Source organism: Berghia stephanieae, chromosome 1 (genome assembly GCF_034508935.2).
Source record: "Berghia stephanieae isolate SIO BIC M18660-M18661 chromosome 1, UCSD_Bste_1.3, whole genome shotgun sequence".
Lineage (NCBI taxonomy): Eukaryota > Metazoa > Mollusca > Gastropoda > Nudibranchia > Aeolidiidae > Berghia > Berghia stephanieae.
This window is the reverse complement of record NC_088360.1, coordinates 116,729,225-116,741,724: the sequence shown is the minus strand read 5'-3', so window position 1 is coordinate 116,741,724 and position 12,500 is coordinate 116,729,225. Positions and strand designations below refer to the sequence as shown.

The following is a 12,500-nucleotide window of genomic DNA, read 5'->3' as shown; positions in this document are numbered from 1 at the left end:
ATGTTGTATTATAAGACATACCATAAGCTCCGCAAATCTACCATCACCACCATCACAACCATAATCATCATCATCATCATCATCATCATCATCATCACCATCATCAGTAGCAGCAGCAGCATCGAAATTAACTTTCGTTTGGATATGCAAAATTTACAATTATACTCAGCTTGGCTAGAGTATTTGTAGTTGTAGAAGTAGTTAGTAGTAGTAGTAGTAGTAGTAGTAGTAGTAGTAGTAGTAGTAGCAGCAGCAGCAGCAGTAGTAGTAGTAGTAGTAGTAGTAGTAATAGTAGTAGTGGTAGCAGTCGTAGTAGTAGTAGTCGCAGCAGCAGTAGTAGTGATAGTAGTCGTAGTAGTAGTTGTTGTTTGAGCACAATTTCCGTATGTTACATATATATAATATACGGCTGCCATTGGCATACCCACATTCAAATAGACTTGTGGCAAACTGTCCAGTTTTGGCATTAAGTTACCTCTGAATTACATAAAATGCGAGCTCTTGACGGGCATTGCAGTTGAAATTATGGTAGATAGACAATAATCAAGATTGTTACATTAATGATGATAATTAAAATAAATTCACATTTTTCTCGCCCTCTTGACTTACCGCCGATCGACTTCTGTTTATCGCTTTGGCCGCATAGTTACTTACAGTTAACTGTTCTGGTGATTATGCAATGCTAGTATGTGGTGGTCTCCTATAAGATTGTGCTTCTACTGTTGTAAGCCATTCAACAATACAAAAGTGAAATAATATATTGGTGATTTCCATTGTTAAGAAGTATTTATGTGGGGAGCATAATATTACCTTTGGACTTGATTTTCTTGACGTTGTCTTCTTCCAAGATAAACCATTTCAAAATATTTTATCATTAAAACTGTAAACGTAGTTTAATGTTTGAGCAAGGGATCTTAATAATAAGTGTGTGTTATTCAGTACACCCCGCTTCCCCCCCCCCCATTCTCTCTCTCTCTCTCTCTCTCTCTCTCTCTCTCTCTCTCTCTCTTTCAGTGTGTATGTATGTATGTATGTATGTATGTATGTATGTATGTATGTATGTATGTATGTATGTATGTATGTATGTATGTATGTATGTACGTACGTACGTATGTATGTATGTGTGTATGTATATCTATCTGTATGTCTGTCTGGATGGATGGATGGATGGTTGTGTGTGTGTTCGTGTGTGTGCGTATGTATTTGTCATTTCGCCCATATATTACAGTTCCTATAATTAAAGCTCTCAAAGTCTGTTAATAAGTGGTTGTTTATTTACAGGATATTTGAAAGAATAAAAAGCAACAACGACCAAAACATACGGAAAGACAATAAGAGTCAGAGAGGGACAAGTGATACGAGACAGGAAATACAGATGATAAACAAGATCATTGATGAAGTTTATGGATTAAATCAGTCGATTGTTTTGCCTAAACAAGAGTTGTCAGATTACTTCATTCAGTAATCGTTATTAAAGCATTTGTAGTTTTGCTTTTCATAAACCGTATCATAGTGGATTGGCGAATTTTATTTTATAATGCAGACATGCTAATAGTATGATTATCGCTTCTATTTGATTGTTTTCATGAAGCAAATTATTGATGAGTATACTTTGACATTTCAAAAAAAAAAAAAGAAAAAACAAAGAAAGAAAACAAGGACAAACAAAACAAAACAAAAAAACAAACAAAACAAACTCACTGCTTTGTGGTTCAACTAATTATTGTAACCCATCGCCTCCACCTGATTAACCAAATGTCGAGAAAATGGTCAGAAATATGACATTTTAGATTCCTCCCAAGTAAGACATAATACTTTTATCCCTCAATAATGTAAATTAAACGATGAGAAATAAAGTGTATGGGGAAGTTCTAGATGAAAACAGAGAATAAAAATATCACTTTGTCAGAGAGCCACATCCGGGATTCAATTGATACGACACCCACTGCCTGGCTGAGTGAGAGAGCGGTCAGCGAACAGTCGCACTAACCACTAAGCTATCCAGCCTGATTGGATCCCGATTTTGGCTCTCTGACACCGTCATATTTCTATTCTCTGTTTTCATCCCGTACTTCTTCAAATACCATAATTCTCATCATTATTGGTATAAGTACCCGTCCACACTTTTCCCACAACAACTTAACCCAAGTTTAATAGATTTGGCTTTCGATTCAATTTTCAGCTTCAAGCTCAACCCGACAAATTATCTTTTGGGGAGATAGGTCTCAAGTAATCAAACAAAAATACCTGGGCCTTTCACTTATTACTAGAACTTCCGACTGGCATTTCACGTGAGCTATGAAATTTAATGGTAATCTTTAATTTCGCTTACCCGTAGCCTCTCTTTCTCTAGCTCCTCCTGATATTTCTTTTCCTTTTGTTGGGCTATCTGACGATGCCGATCCAAAGTCTTCATGACTTTCTCCTCATTGTCCATGTTGTTACGGAACTCGCAGAAAGGAATCCATTGAGTCAGAAGTATTCTGAACACTGCCAGCTGGGAATTGATACAATTAGACACAGTAGATAAAACAAGTATTGTCAAACATGATGATGAAATAAAATAGTTAGCGACTCTCCGTATAAACTGATATTTAACTTCCTTTCCCCAAACTTTGATCCTTATCGCCAAGTACGCCAGCAGTCTCTGTTTTAACTAGCATTTGATATATTATTATTCCCAACATCAGTGCTTTTCTAAGAAGCCGTGTGTCAAGAGAGTAAAATAAGGCCCGGCTTAAATGGGTAGTCTAGGCAAAAAGTTGCATTTCAAAGAACGAGCTTCAAGTAAAACTAAGGGCTAGACCAAAATCGATATTGTCGGTGGTAAAAAGCGTATAATGGAAATCTCCAAATGTTTTCTTTAAAAATACAAAGCTTAATCGCGATCCTTAATTTTGAAAACAATTTCTAAGAATTTAAAAAGTATCTTTAAATACTAACAGTAGACAAGATAACGCACTGATCTTTCTTTCTCAATTGAAGACTGTTCTTGGAGAAATATCAAAGTGACAAACACGTCTTTTCAGATTTCGGAGAAATAGTATCCCATACACAGAGGAAAGCGACCATTTTATTAAAGGAATGAAGCAATAAATACAAGCTGTATGAAGACTCATGGCAATTCTAAAAGGAAGTTAAGATTTCCTTATGTGATTGCAAGGTATAGTCTGTTGACCCTCTCATCTGTATATACATCTTTGAAATCAAATAAAATGTATCCTTTCACGTCTTTAGAAAATATAGGGAGAAGAGAAATAGAAAAAAACCCAAGAATAATAAAAAAAATTGGGTTGAGTGGGAGTCTATACTGCTTTTCTTGAAAAAAAAACACGTTTCTAAAAGTTTTGTCATAAAATTCGTCCTTCGGATTTTTGACAGATTGGGGGTGATTTTAATTGATCAATATTTGAAGAACAAGTGTCTGGCCACAGTTTTATAAACGTGTTTTTCCAATGTAGGGCAGAATCTCATTTACATTCCAGTTTTACTCCTGATTCATCTAAGCAATTTGATTTTAACGATAAAAGTTCACCTAGAAAATTTATACATATATTATGTAATAGAAGAGCGTCTTGACAATAAAAATCTACCATCAACAAAATAGCTTTAAAAATTGTTAAGCATTACCTGTGACTCTCTAAAAAGATATGGTCCTTTTTCGTGTTTATGGTCCAAAATCCGCTCCGCCATATCAGCCGGGATATCGATCTGCAAACTTGGAGGGATGCTTGAATCGATGAAACACTGAATAATAGCATTGATCTTAGATTGTAGTATAACATCTTCGATATGCAAATGGTGCATTTCCTATAAAAGATGAAAGAAAGAAATATATCATTAATAAGGATAGAATATGATACACACACACCACACACAAAACACACACACAACACACACACACACACACACACACAAATGAATCAGCAATATCATGATACATTTCCAACAGGTGCATCAATTTAAAAAAATAAAATGAATAGGGCTTATCCATAATAGTGGAAGAAATTAGCTCATGGTATGCGTCGAACTGACACCAGAGAAGTTCGAGTCCTCCCAAGTTGAGGTTTCCTTTAGTGCTCTACCCTCAGCTCTCCTCCTCCAAAAAAAAGTAAATAAGTGGAAAGGCTAATTATTGTTTAGATGTGCTGATTTGTACTTTACGATGAGCAAACCTAGTTAAGGAGGAAGTGCAGAAGGATATCCGTTTAATACTAACGAATCAGATAAAATTATGGCGACAAAGAACAATTTTGACATGAAAATTCTTTACTCAGAAATTAATGTCGTTTAATTTCCAGTTGTCTTTTCACTGCAGTGGTCTTATCAAGAAATACTTGAAAAAAAGGTATGATCGAAATATGATGAAACCCAAGAAAGAAAAAAGCATACAGATAACCATTCTCCCGGACAAACATGCATCTGCATTCATTCTTTCTAAAATTAATTTATTTTCTCAACTCATTCGTTTGTGAACTTAGAAATTTATAACACCACTCGCAGTGGCTCTCGAACTCTACAAGCGAAGACACCAATATACGCGTTTACCTTCAGCGCCGAAGCTGCGACAGCCTGGTTTGGATTGGATTGGTGTGACGAACTCCTTGCTATGTCGTTTGATTAACTAGACAGCAATGGAGTTACCCACGTTAATCATTAGACGACTAACTTGAAAAGGATACACACATCAGGGGGGCAGCGTGGCTCAGCGGTACGGTCTTTGCTTCGTACCCAAAGGTACTGAGTTCGATTACCCGCCTCGTTGTGTGGCCTTGAGCAAGTCACCACGCCCTAGCTAACTTTGCGGCATTCTAGTCTTCCCTTGGATTAGACCCTAAATACAAATTTCCCCTTGAGGATTAATAAAGGGAATTTTATTTATTTATCTATTTATTTATTTATTTATTTATTTTGATGCTTCCCATAAAGCAGACCTGTCTACTTGAAAGTTTCAAATTTTGTAATTCTTAGGGGATAAAAATTCTAGTCACCATATTTAACTAAAAAAAAACCCCCAAAAACCCCCCAGAAACAAACAAACAAAACAAACAACAACAACAAAAAATTACCTTCACAATGATTGGATATCTCTTACAATCCTTAAAATTATTTAGTTTGGCATCATATCAACTTTAATTTTCATTAATCTTTAATTACTTAGAGATGGTTATGCAGTTCTAAAATTGGGGCAAAAATTTCATAATTCTACGAATGTTTCGTGGTTGTAGGCAGGCCTGCAAAAAAAAAAAAATCCATATTAAAGATGGACAGGGGGGGATTGTCAGGTGCTAGGTTAGAGAACCGAATATGAGAACTTGAATATCACTGGCAAAATATAGGTACCTTATAACGTTGTACTTCAAGCCAAAATAAGAGGTCGTTTTCCATAAATTCTCCTTGCAGAGCAATATATCTCTGGAATTGTCTCCGCGTTACTGGATTCTTTATGGCCATCTTGAACGTTAAGATTTCTTTGGCAGAGTTTTTCCACTTGCTTTCAAGAAGCTGTAAGAATGAAAATACAATCATTATTTCATAGACTGTAACTTATACTGATATATCTAATGTGTATTACATGAACTTGATGAAGATATCTTCTTATTACAAAATTATCTTTGGACATTGCTTTTTATGGATTTTTTTGGTCTTCTTATCAATATGGGATTTAGAAGTATGGCTAATATCATGTCTTCATCATATTGCAAAGATGTTATGAACTATTTCGTTTAAAACGTATTTATATTAGATAATAAATATATGAACAAAGCCAAACATCATTTAAAAAGAGGTTTTAAAATCATATGTCCATGACACATAAAAATAAGAAAGGGCTTGTGAAGTTGAGTAATCGAGTGGGCAGATTGCCACAGCGATATGTCATTGAGTTACGACATTCGACTCTCGGCTGCGCCGTATGACCTTGAACAAGTCATCATACCACAACTACTCATTTGCGGCGCTGCACTACGGCTGACGCCAGGATTGCTGCAGTTTTACTTTTGAATATACTCTGACGATAGAAGGAATTTTATCATAATTTTTATTTATTTATCATTAGAGGGAAAAAATTTAGGTTTTGAAGTCACCAAGACTGCATGACTTTCAAAACTGGACTTTTTTATGGAGCACTCACAGCTTTCAGCAATGAAATTGTCAGAATCCGAAATGGTTTGAGAAAAGTCTTTACATTTCATTTGTTTTAAAATTAACAAAATACCGACCCATACAGACAAACGTACACGTTCATACAAAGTATGTGAGTAGGTATTTACAGATCTAAATGTTGATCGCAAAACTGTGAGTGATCAAATTTTGAGATTAATTCATAAAAAATACCATTGTATTTATGATTCATGACCTTTTCTGTGAAACTTGATAATTATAGTTGTTGAAAAAAACTAGCTGGGGTCTCAGGTACGTAATTTATTACGTAATCAATTAGCTATTAAATCCTCCAAAACTTTGGTACTCACCTCTAAAGGCATAAAATGACATACCTTCGGTTCCTCAAAAGTGGCCCATGAGTTAGTTATCCAGAATTCAAGATCACAAAGAAACAATTAACATAACGAACAAAACAATGGAACAATTAACATCGAACGACAACAGTAACGTCTTAACTTTTCATTGGCTTTATGTAAAACTCAACTTTCGAAATTTAACTTAATTTAATCAATGAACACAAAAAAGCATCAATAAACGCGGTAAAATCATAAAGGGGTTTTAATTTTTTAAACTTGAGCTTTTATACAGGGCAATACCCACTAAACGTGCTCAAAGCGCTTTACAGGGGAGCCCTGGCCAACAGCAACACTTAACATTTAGGACGGAACATGACACCTGTTAGGCGACATTACAATTTTTTCGTACAGAGATAACGCTGTTAACGACCATGTTCTAATTTTACACCTGAGTACGGTGAGAGAATGTGAGTAAAGAGCCTTTGCCAATGACTCATCTATGCGCTGAGCGAGGCTCGAACCCAGGACCTTCCGATCCGAAAGCGAGTGTCATACCACTAGACCACCTAGCCGCACTAAGGGTTATATCAGTCTATATCATCGTAGCCTGACAAAACGTCATTGTACTTTTCGGCCAGAATACATTTATCACATAATTGTCTATCAAGCAATCTAATGACTCCCAACATTCAAAACAACTAGACCCGAGACTCCTTAGGAGTTCAATTTTACTCTAACCTTGTGCGGCTTTGTGCGACTATGTGATCTAATGGTATGACACTCGCTTTCGGATCGGAAGGTCCTGGGTTCGAGACTCGCGTGAATGAAACAAACTACCACATGACATAATAGATATGACAGACCCTACATCATTTCAACGCGCTTTCCACATACACAAGAACGCCAAGAGGATTGAATTACAGGAGTGAAATGATTTGTGTGATGAGATCAAATTGATGTCTATAAGATTCGAGGTGATGGACACAGTGGTCTTTTGCATCTTATGGATCTGAATTTGAACTTGATAACCGCTAAAGACGGGGATCAGATCGGCATGAGTGGCCCGAGAAACGACAAGGTTAACAGTGTACAACCTACGTAAAAATAAACGAGATCAAGAAAAAAAACAGATAGATTATCGGACTAATTATGATTTGAAAGGATTTAATCTCGAAATGAAAAGGTGACACATAATTCTGCGTGTATCGTTGAAATGTTACTCGAAATATATACGTATGGGAGACCGGTTTTTAGCATATCTTTATATAATATACGGAACTGGTACGTAAATAAACTTATTATGTGCAAAATGTTTCCCATTGATTTTCATTGGGCAATGTCGAATTGTAACGTAATAAAAAGTGTTCTGAAATTAACAAGAGAGCAGGGTCGGTAAAGATGCTTGTTACGTCGTATTCACCCGCATTTATTGGCAGGGGAAGCAGTTGTGTGTTTTAGCTTAGTATGTTAATTAAGAGACGACTAAATTGAAACCATATTATAATACCTCGGTATTCACATTTAAACAACGAAATAACCTCATAAATAGTCCAAAAAAGACGAAGGAAAAACTGTAATGAAACCTGACAAAAAATACGAGAAAAGAAGTCAATAGAGCAATAATACAAAACCAAAGAAATTAGAGAAATCAACGTTTCACTTACTGAATTTCGTTCATCATCGGTACTATCCACGCTTGGAACCGAAATTTTCCCAGGAGCCTTGTAACTAATGGAAACAGTACTTCCCTTAGGTTTTGAATCGTCAGTTGTAGGTAAGGCTTTAGAAGTTAGCTTTGCTTTTGAAGAGGTCCCCTTTTTTGAATCTTTACCTTTCGACAAAGCAGCTGAAGCATTGCTCTTGCCTTTTAAATCACCCTCGTCAGTGACGGGTGGGGTTTTAGAAGTACTTTTAGCTTTTGAAGAAGAGTCTGTCTTTTTTAAGTCTTTGTGTTTTGTTGAAGTGCTATCCTTCTTACTTTCTTCACCCGTACCCTTAGGAGTCTCAGCTCTGGGGATTACCTCAGCCGGCGCTCCTGAGTCGGATATCAAGAGTGATTTTTTAATTTTTGCAGCCGATTGGGATTCATTCGGAGCTTTTTTAATTTGTGTGGCTGAATCGGTTGCAATAGTCGTTCTTTTAATTTTTGAATGCCTTAGCTCAACTTTTGATTGTATATTTTCAGTTTCTTTAGCACCGTCGCTAATCTTACTGTAGTCCGGCACAGAGGGATTCGTCTCCGTTTCAAATGAAAATTCTTCTTCATCCAGAAAATCTAATTCCGAATGGTCTTCTTCGGGGATAGATTCACAAACCTTAGAACTTCCTGCGCTTGTTCGAGAAACTTTTGTGCGAGCACTCATTCTCTTTTGTGTAGATCAGTACGAATATAAACATGAAAGAATTATAAACTATTTTCTTTTTAATTTTGAACGTTTAAGGGGCGGTTTGGGTCTAATTATTAGGAAAATCCTTCGAAAAATTGATTTTGAGATTTTGGTGGAAATTGATATTTTATTACCCTAGAAATAATATAATTGAAGTCCAAATTCTTAAAGTAGACTATAAAGGCATGAAAGACATCGTCGAAAATGGTACAGATAGTAAGAAAAGTGTGAAAAACGGGAAGCTATTTTGCTATTTTCTCAAAATCTCATATTTCTAAGGGTATGGGATACTGTGTCAAACGTTTCTCTGAATCTATTGAATGAAATTGTCTGAAAATTTCCACAGTTATCACAGAGATAATGTATTGTGTCACCATAGAGAGATTTTTTTAATAAGATATGTGAATTTTGAATTATAATCCTAATTCTGAAATTTTAACATCAATTTTGTGATAATATTTTGATTCTCAACTTTGTAATGTTCTAATAAAAATTCCATAAGCTAAAGCCGTAAAATCTCTCTATGGTGACACACTATAGTACAATGTTGACAAGAGGGAAGAATATGGAGGTCATTCCTTCATTACTTTTTGTGGAACGTTTGCCACAAGATTGTTATATTTTTTGATGTCAGACCCCCAAATTAGGTCGCAAAATGGGTATCGACACAGATAATTAAAAATTTTCACCATAAATGTTGTTTTTTTAACCTATAATGACGATACAGAATGATTAAAATGATTTTTTTGAAAAGACCCAAACCGCCCCTTAATAATAGTGAAGATGACGATCATAATGATGATGATGATGATGATAATGATATTATTATTATTATTATTATTATTATTATTATTATTATTATTATTATTATTATTATTATTATTATTATTATTATCATTATTATTATTATTATTATTATATTATTATTATTATTATTATTATTATTATTATTATTATTATTATATATATTATTATTATTATTATTATTATTATTATTATTATATTATTATTATTATTATTATTATTATTATTATTATTATTATTATTATTATATTATTATTATTATTATTATTATTATTATTATTATATTATATTATTTATTATTACCATCATCATTTCTTCTTCTTCTTCTTCTTCTTCTTCTTCTTCTTCTCCTCCTCTCCTCCTCCTTCTTCTTCTTCTTTTTCTTTCTTCTTCTTCTTCTTCTTCTTCTTCTTCTTCTTCTTCTTTCTCTTCTTCTTCTTCTGCTGCTTCTTCTTTCTTCTTCTTCTTTTCTTCTTCTTCTTCTTCTTTCTTCTTCTTCTTCTTCTTCTTCTTCTTTTCTTCTTCTTCTTCTCTTCTTCTTCTTCTTCTTCTTCTTCTTCTTCTTCTTCTTCTTATTATTATTATTATTATTATTATTATTATTATTATTATTATTATTGTTGTTATTATTATTATTATCATCATCACCATCCTCATCATCGCCATCATCATCATCATCATCATCATCATCATCATCATCATCATCATCATCATCATCATATTATTATTATTATTATTATTATTATTATTTTATTATTATTATTATTATTATTATTATTATTATTATTATTATTATTATTATTATTATTATTATCATTATTATTATTATTATTATCGTTCATCTTCTTTTTCTTGTTCTTCTTCTTCTTGTTCTTTTTCCTCTTGTTCTTTTTCTTCTTCTTCTTCTTCTTCTTCTTCTTATTATTATTATTATTATTATTATTATTATTATCATTAGTAGTAGTAGTAGTAGTGGTAAGTAGAGTATAGTAGTAGTAGTAGTAGTAGTAGTAGTAGTAGTAGTAGTAGTAGTAGTAGTAGTAGTAGTAGTAGTAGTAGTAGTATATCATTATAATTATTATTATTATTATTATTATTATTATTATTATTATTATTATTATTATTATTATTATTATTATTATTATTATTATTATTATTATTATTATTATTATAATATATATATCACATCTCTTTGGATCAAAAGTAGACCGCTCCATCATCAGGAGATTATAAAATTGTGGAGAGCTAGGAGCATGGTATTTAATGTAGATAAGCTATAACCAACTTTTATGCAATCTACCATGAGATTTTAAAGAGGAAAATAATGCTGCTGTACGAGTATTGAAAACATAAATAAATTTCTTCTTCGTAAGACTAAGTAAGCAATTTGGTTTGGGATGTCGAAGAGGACCATTAGCATCTCGGGGTTCATCTTCCACGCTCATTCCTTAGTGGGGACCTTTTTGCCTCAATGTTAAAGGGCGCCTTTATGGTTATTGCTTTTTGATGACAGGTTACAATGTCAATCAAAGAACAAGAGACTGTAGTTAGCGGTGTACTATTTGGCAACAACAAACCACCTATTTCAGTGTGGCCACAACACTTTATTCATTGTGGATAGATATAAAAGGTCCCCAATTTCATTCAAATCTCAGTTTTAAAAATTAAGTTTCTGACAAGTTATAGCTTAGTTAAATCATGGGTTACATGAAGTCAACGTATCCGAACAGAAATGAATAAAGGCTTTTTGTTTCCGTATATATATATATATATATATATATATATATATATATATATATATATATATATATATATATATATATAATATATATATATATATATATGATGTCCTGTAGTTCAGACAGTGCTCAATAAATTAACATTTCAGAGCATATTAAAATGAGTAAAAAACGACATACGTCCAAGACGGTGGTTCTACACTCAATGAGTGTAGAAATGAAAATTTTGTACAAAAATGTATTTAGTGCCACAAATAATGTAACTTTGTTTTAAGATCGGACCACAACACTAGACCCTGCCATTTTCTTGAACGTACAGCAGGCAGTTAAAAGCTAGAACGTTCATCTATTAGAAACATCACAAACAAATAGACATAGACAAACATATAGTGGATCAGATATAGATTAATATATTACCTTTTCTTTAGCGTGTCGTTTCATTATGTCACCAGATTCTTTATCATCATCAGCTTCCGTAGTTAACTTATTCGCCAACTTAAGAAACAATTCAAAGCCTTGACTTCTAACTACCTTTAAAACAGCTTGTGAACGCTTCTTTTTCTGCACACTTATGTCATCCGCAATGTCCTCAGACGAGACTTTTGGATCCTGTCGCTCTTGAAATGCCTTGGATGCTAAGAACATGGGGAGATGTTTCTTTTCAAGTCGCTCCGCCACGTATTTCTGAGCTGCTAAAATAGCGTCGTGATGAGGTTTATCCTCCAAGAACTTACCCCATCCTCCAGCCGCTTCCATGACCTGTGAACATATACTCTACCGTTATCTGTTATTGAAAAGTTCATTCAATTTATCTTTATCTATTCTTAATCATATTTTTGAGCAATTATTTTGTGTTTCGCTTACAAGCAGTGATGTTTCGCCAACCCTGAAAAAAGTGTAACATTTTGCCTTCTGATTGTGACTTTATGTGTATCTTTGAGAATTACTTCAACTACACCTAATGCGTTCTTACTAAAGGTTAATGGTCATCATGTCGCTCATTCAAAAGTGACATTGTTCTGTCTTTATATTTTGGTATGGTGACATTTCCGATCATCGTTTTTAAATTAAAGAACCATATAAAATCTTTCATCAAGACATGCCTGCAA

The 12,500-nt window shown here is 33.7% G+C and overlaps 1 protein-coding gene across 7 annotated transcripts in view; it reads right to left on the bottom strand.

The window, feature by feature from the left end:
- LOC144962858 (regulator of G-protein signaling 22-like) overlaps window positions 1-12,500 on the bottom strand; it is an 81,406-nt gene that overhangs the window by 16,861 nt on the left and 52,045 nt on the right. For 4 of the 7 annotated variants that reach the window (XM_078896201.1, XM_078896200.1, XM_078896203.1 and 1 more), the window contains exons 18-22: window positions 11,809-12,150; window positions 8,126-8,827; window positions 5,344-5,505; window positions 3,631-3,810; window positions 2,333-2,497 (exon numbers count right to left, since the gene is read on the bottom strand). In XM_078896201.1, coding sequence (XP_078752327.1) covers window positions 2,333-2,497; window positions 3,631-3,810; window positions 5,344-5,505; window positions 8,126-8,827; window positions 11,809-12,150 — 1,551 coding nt within the window. The remainder of the gene's footprint in view (window positions 1-2,332; window positions 2,498-3,630; window positions 3,811-5,343; window positions 5,506-8,125; window positions 8,828-11,808; window positions 12,151-12,500) is intronic. The other 3 variants (XM_078896204.1, XM_078896206.1, XM_078896205.1) reach the window with 1 other exon arrangement.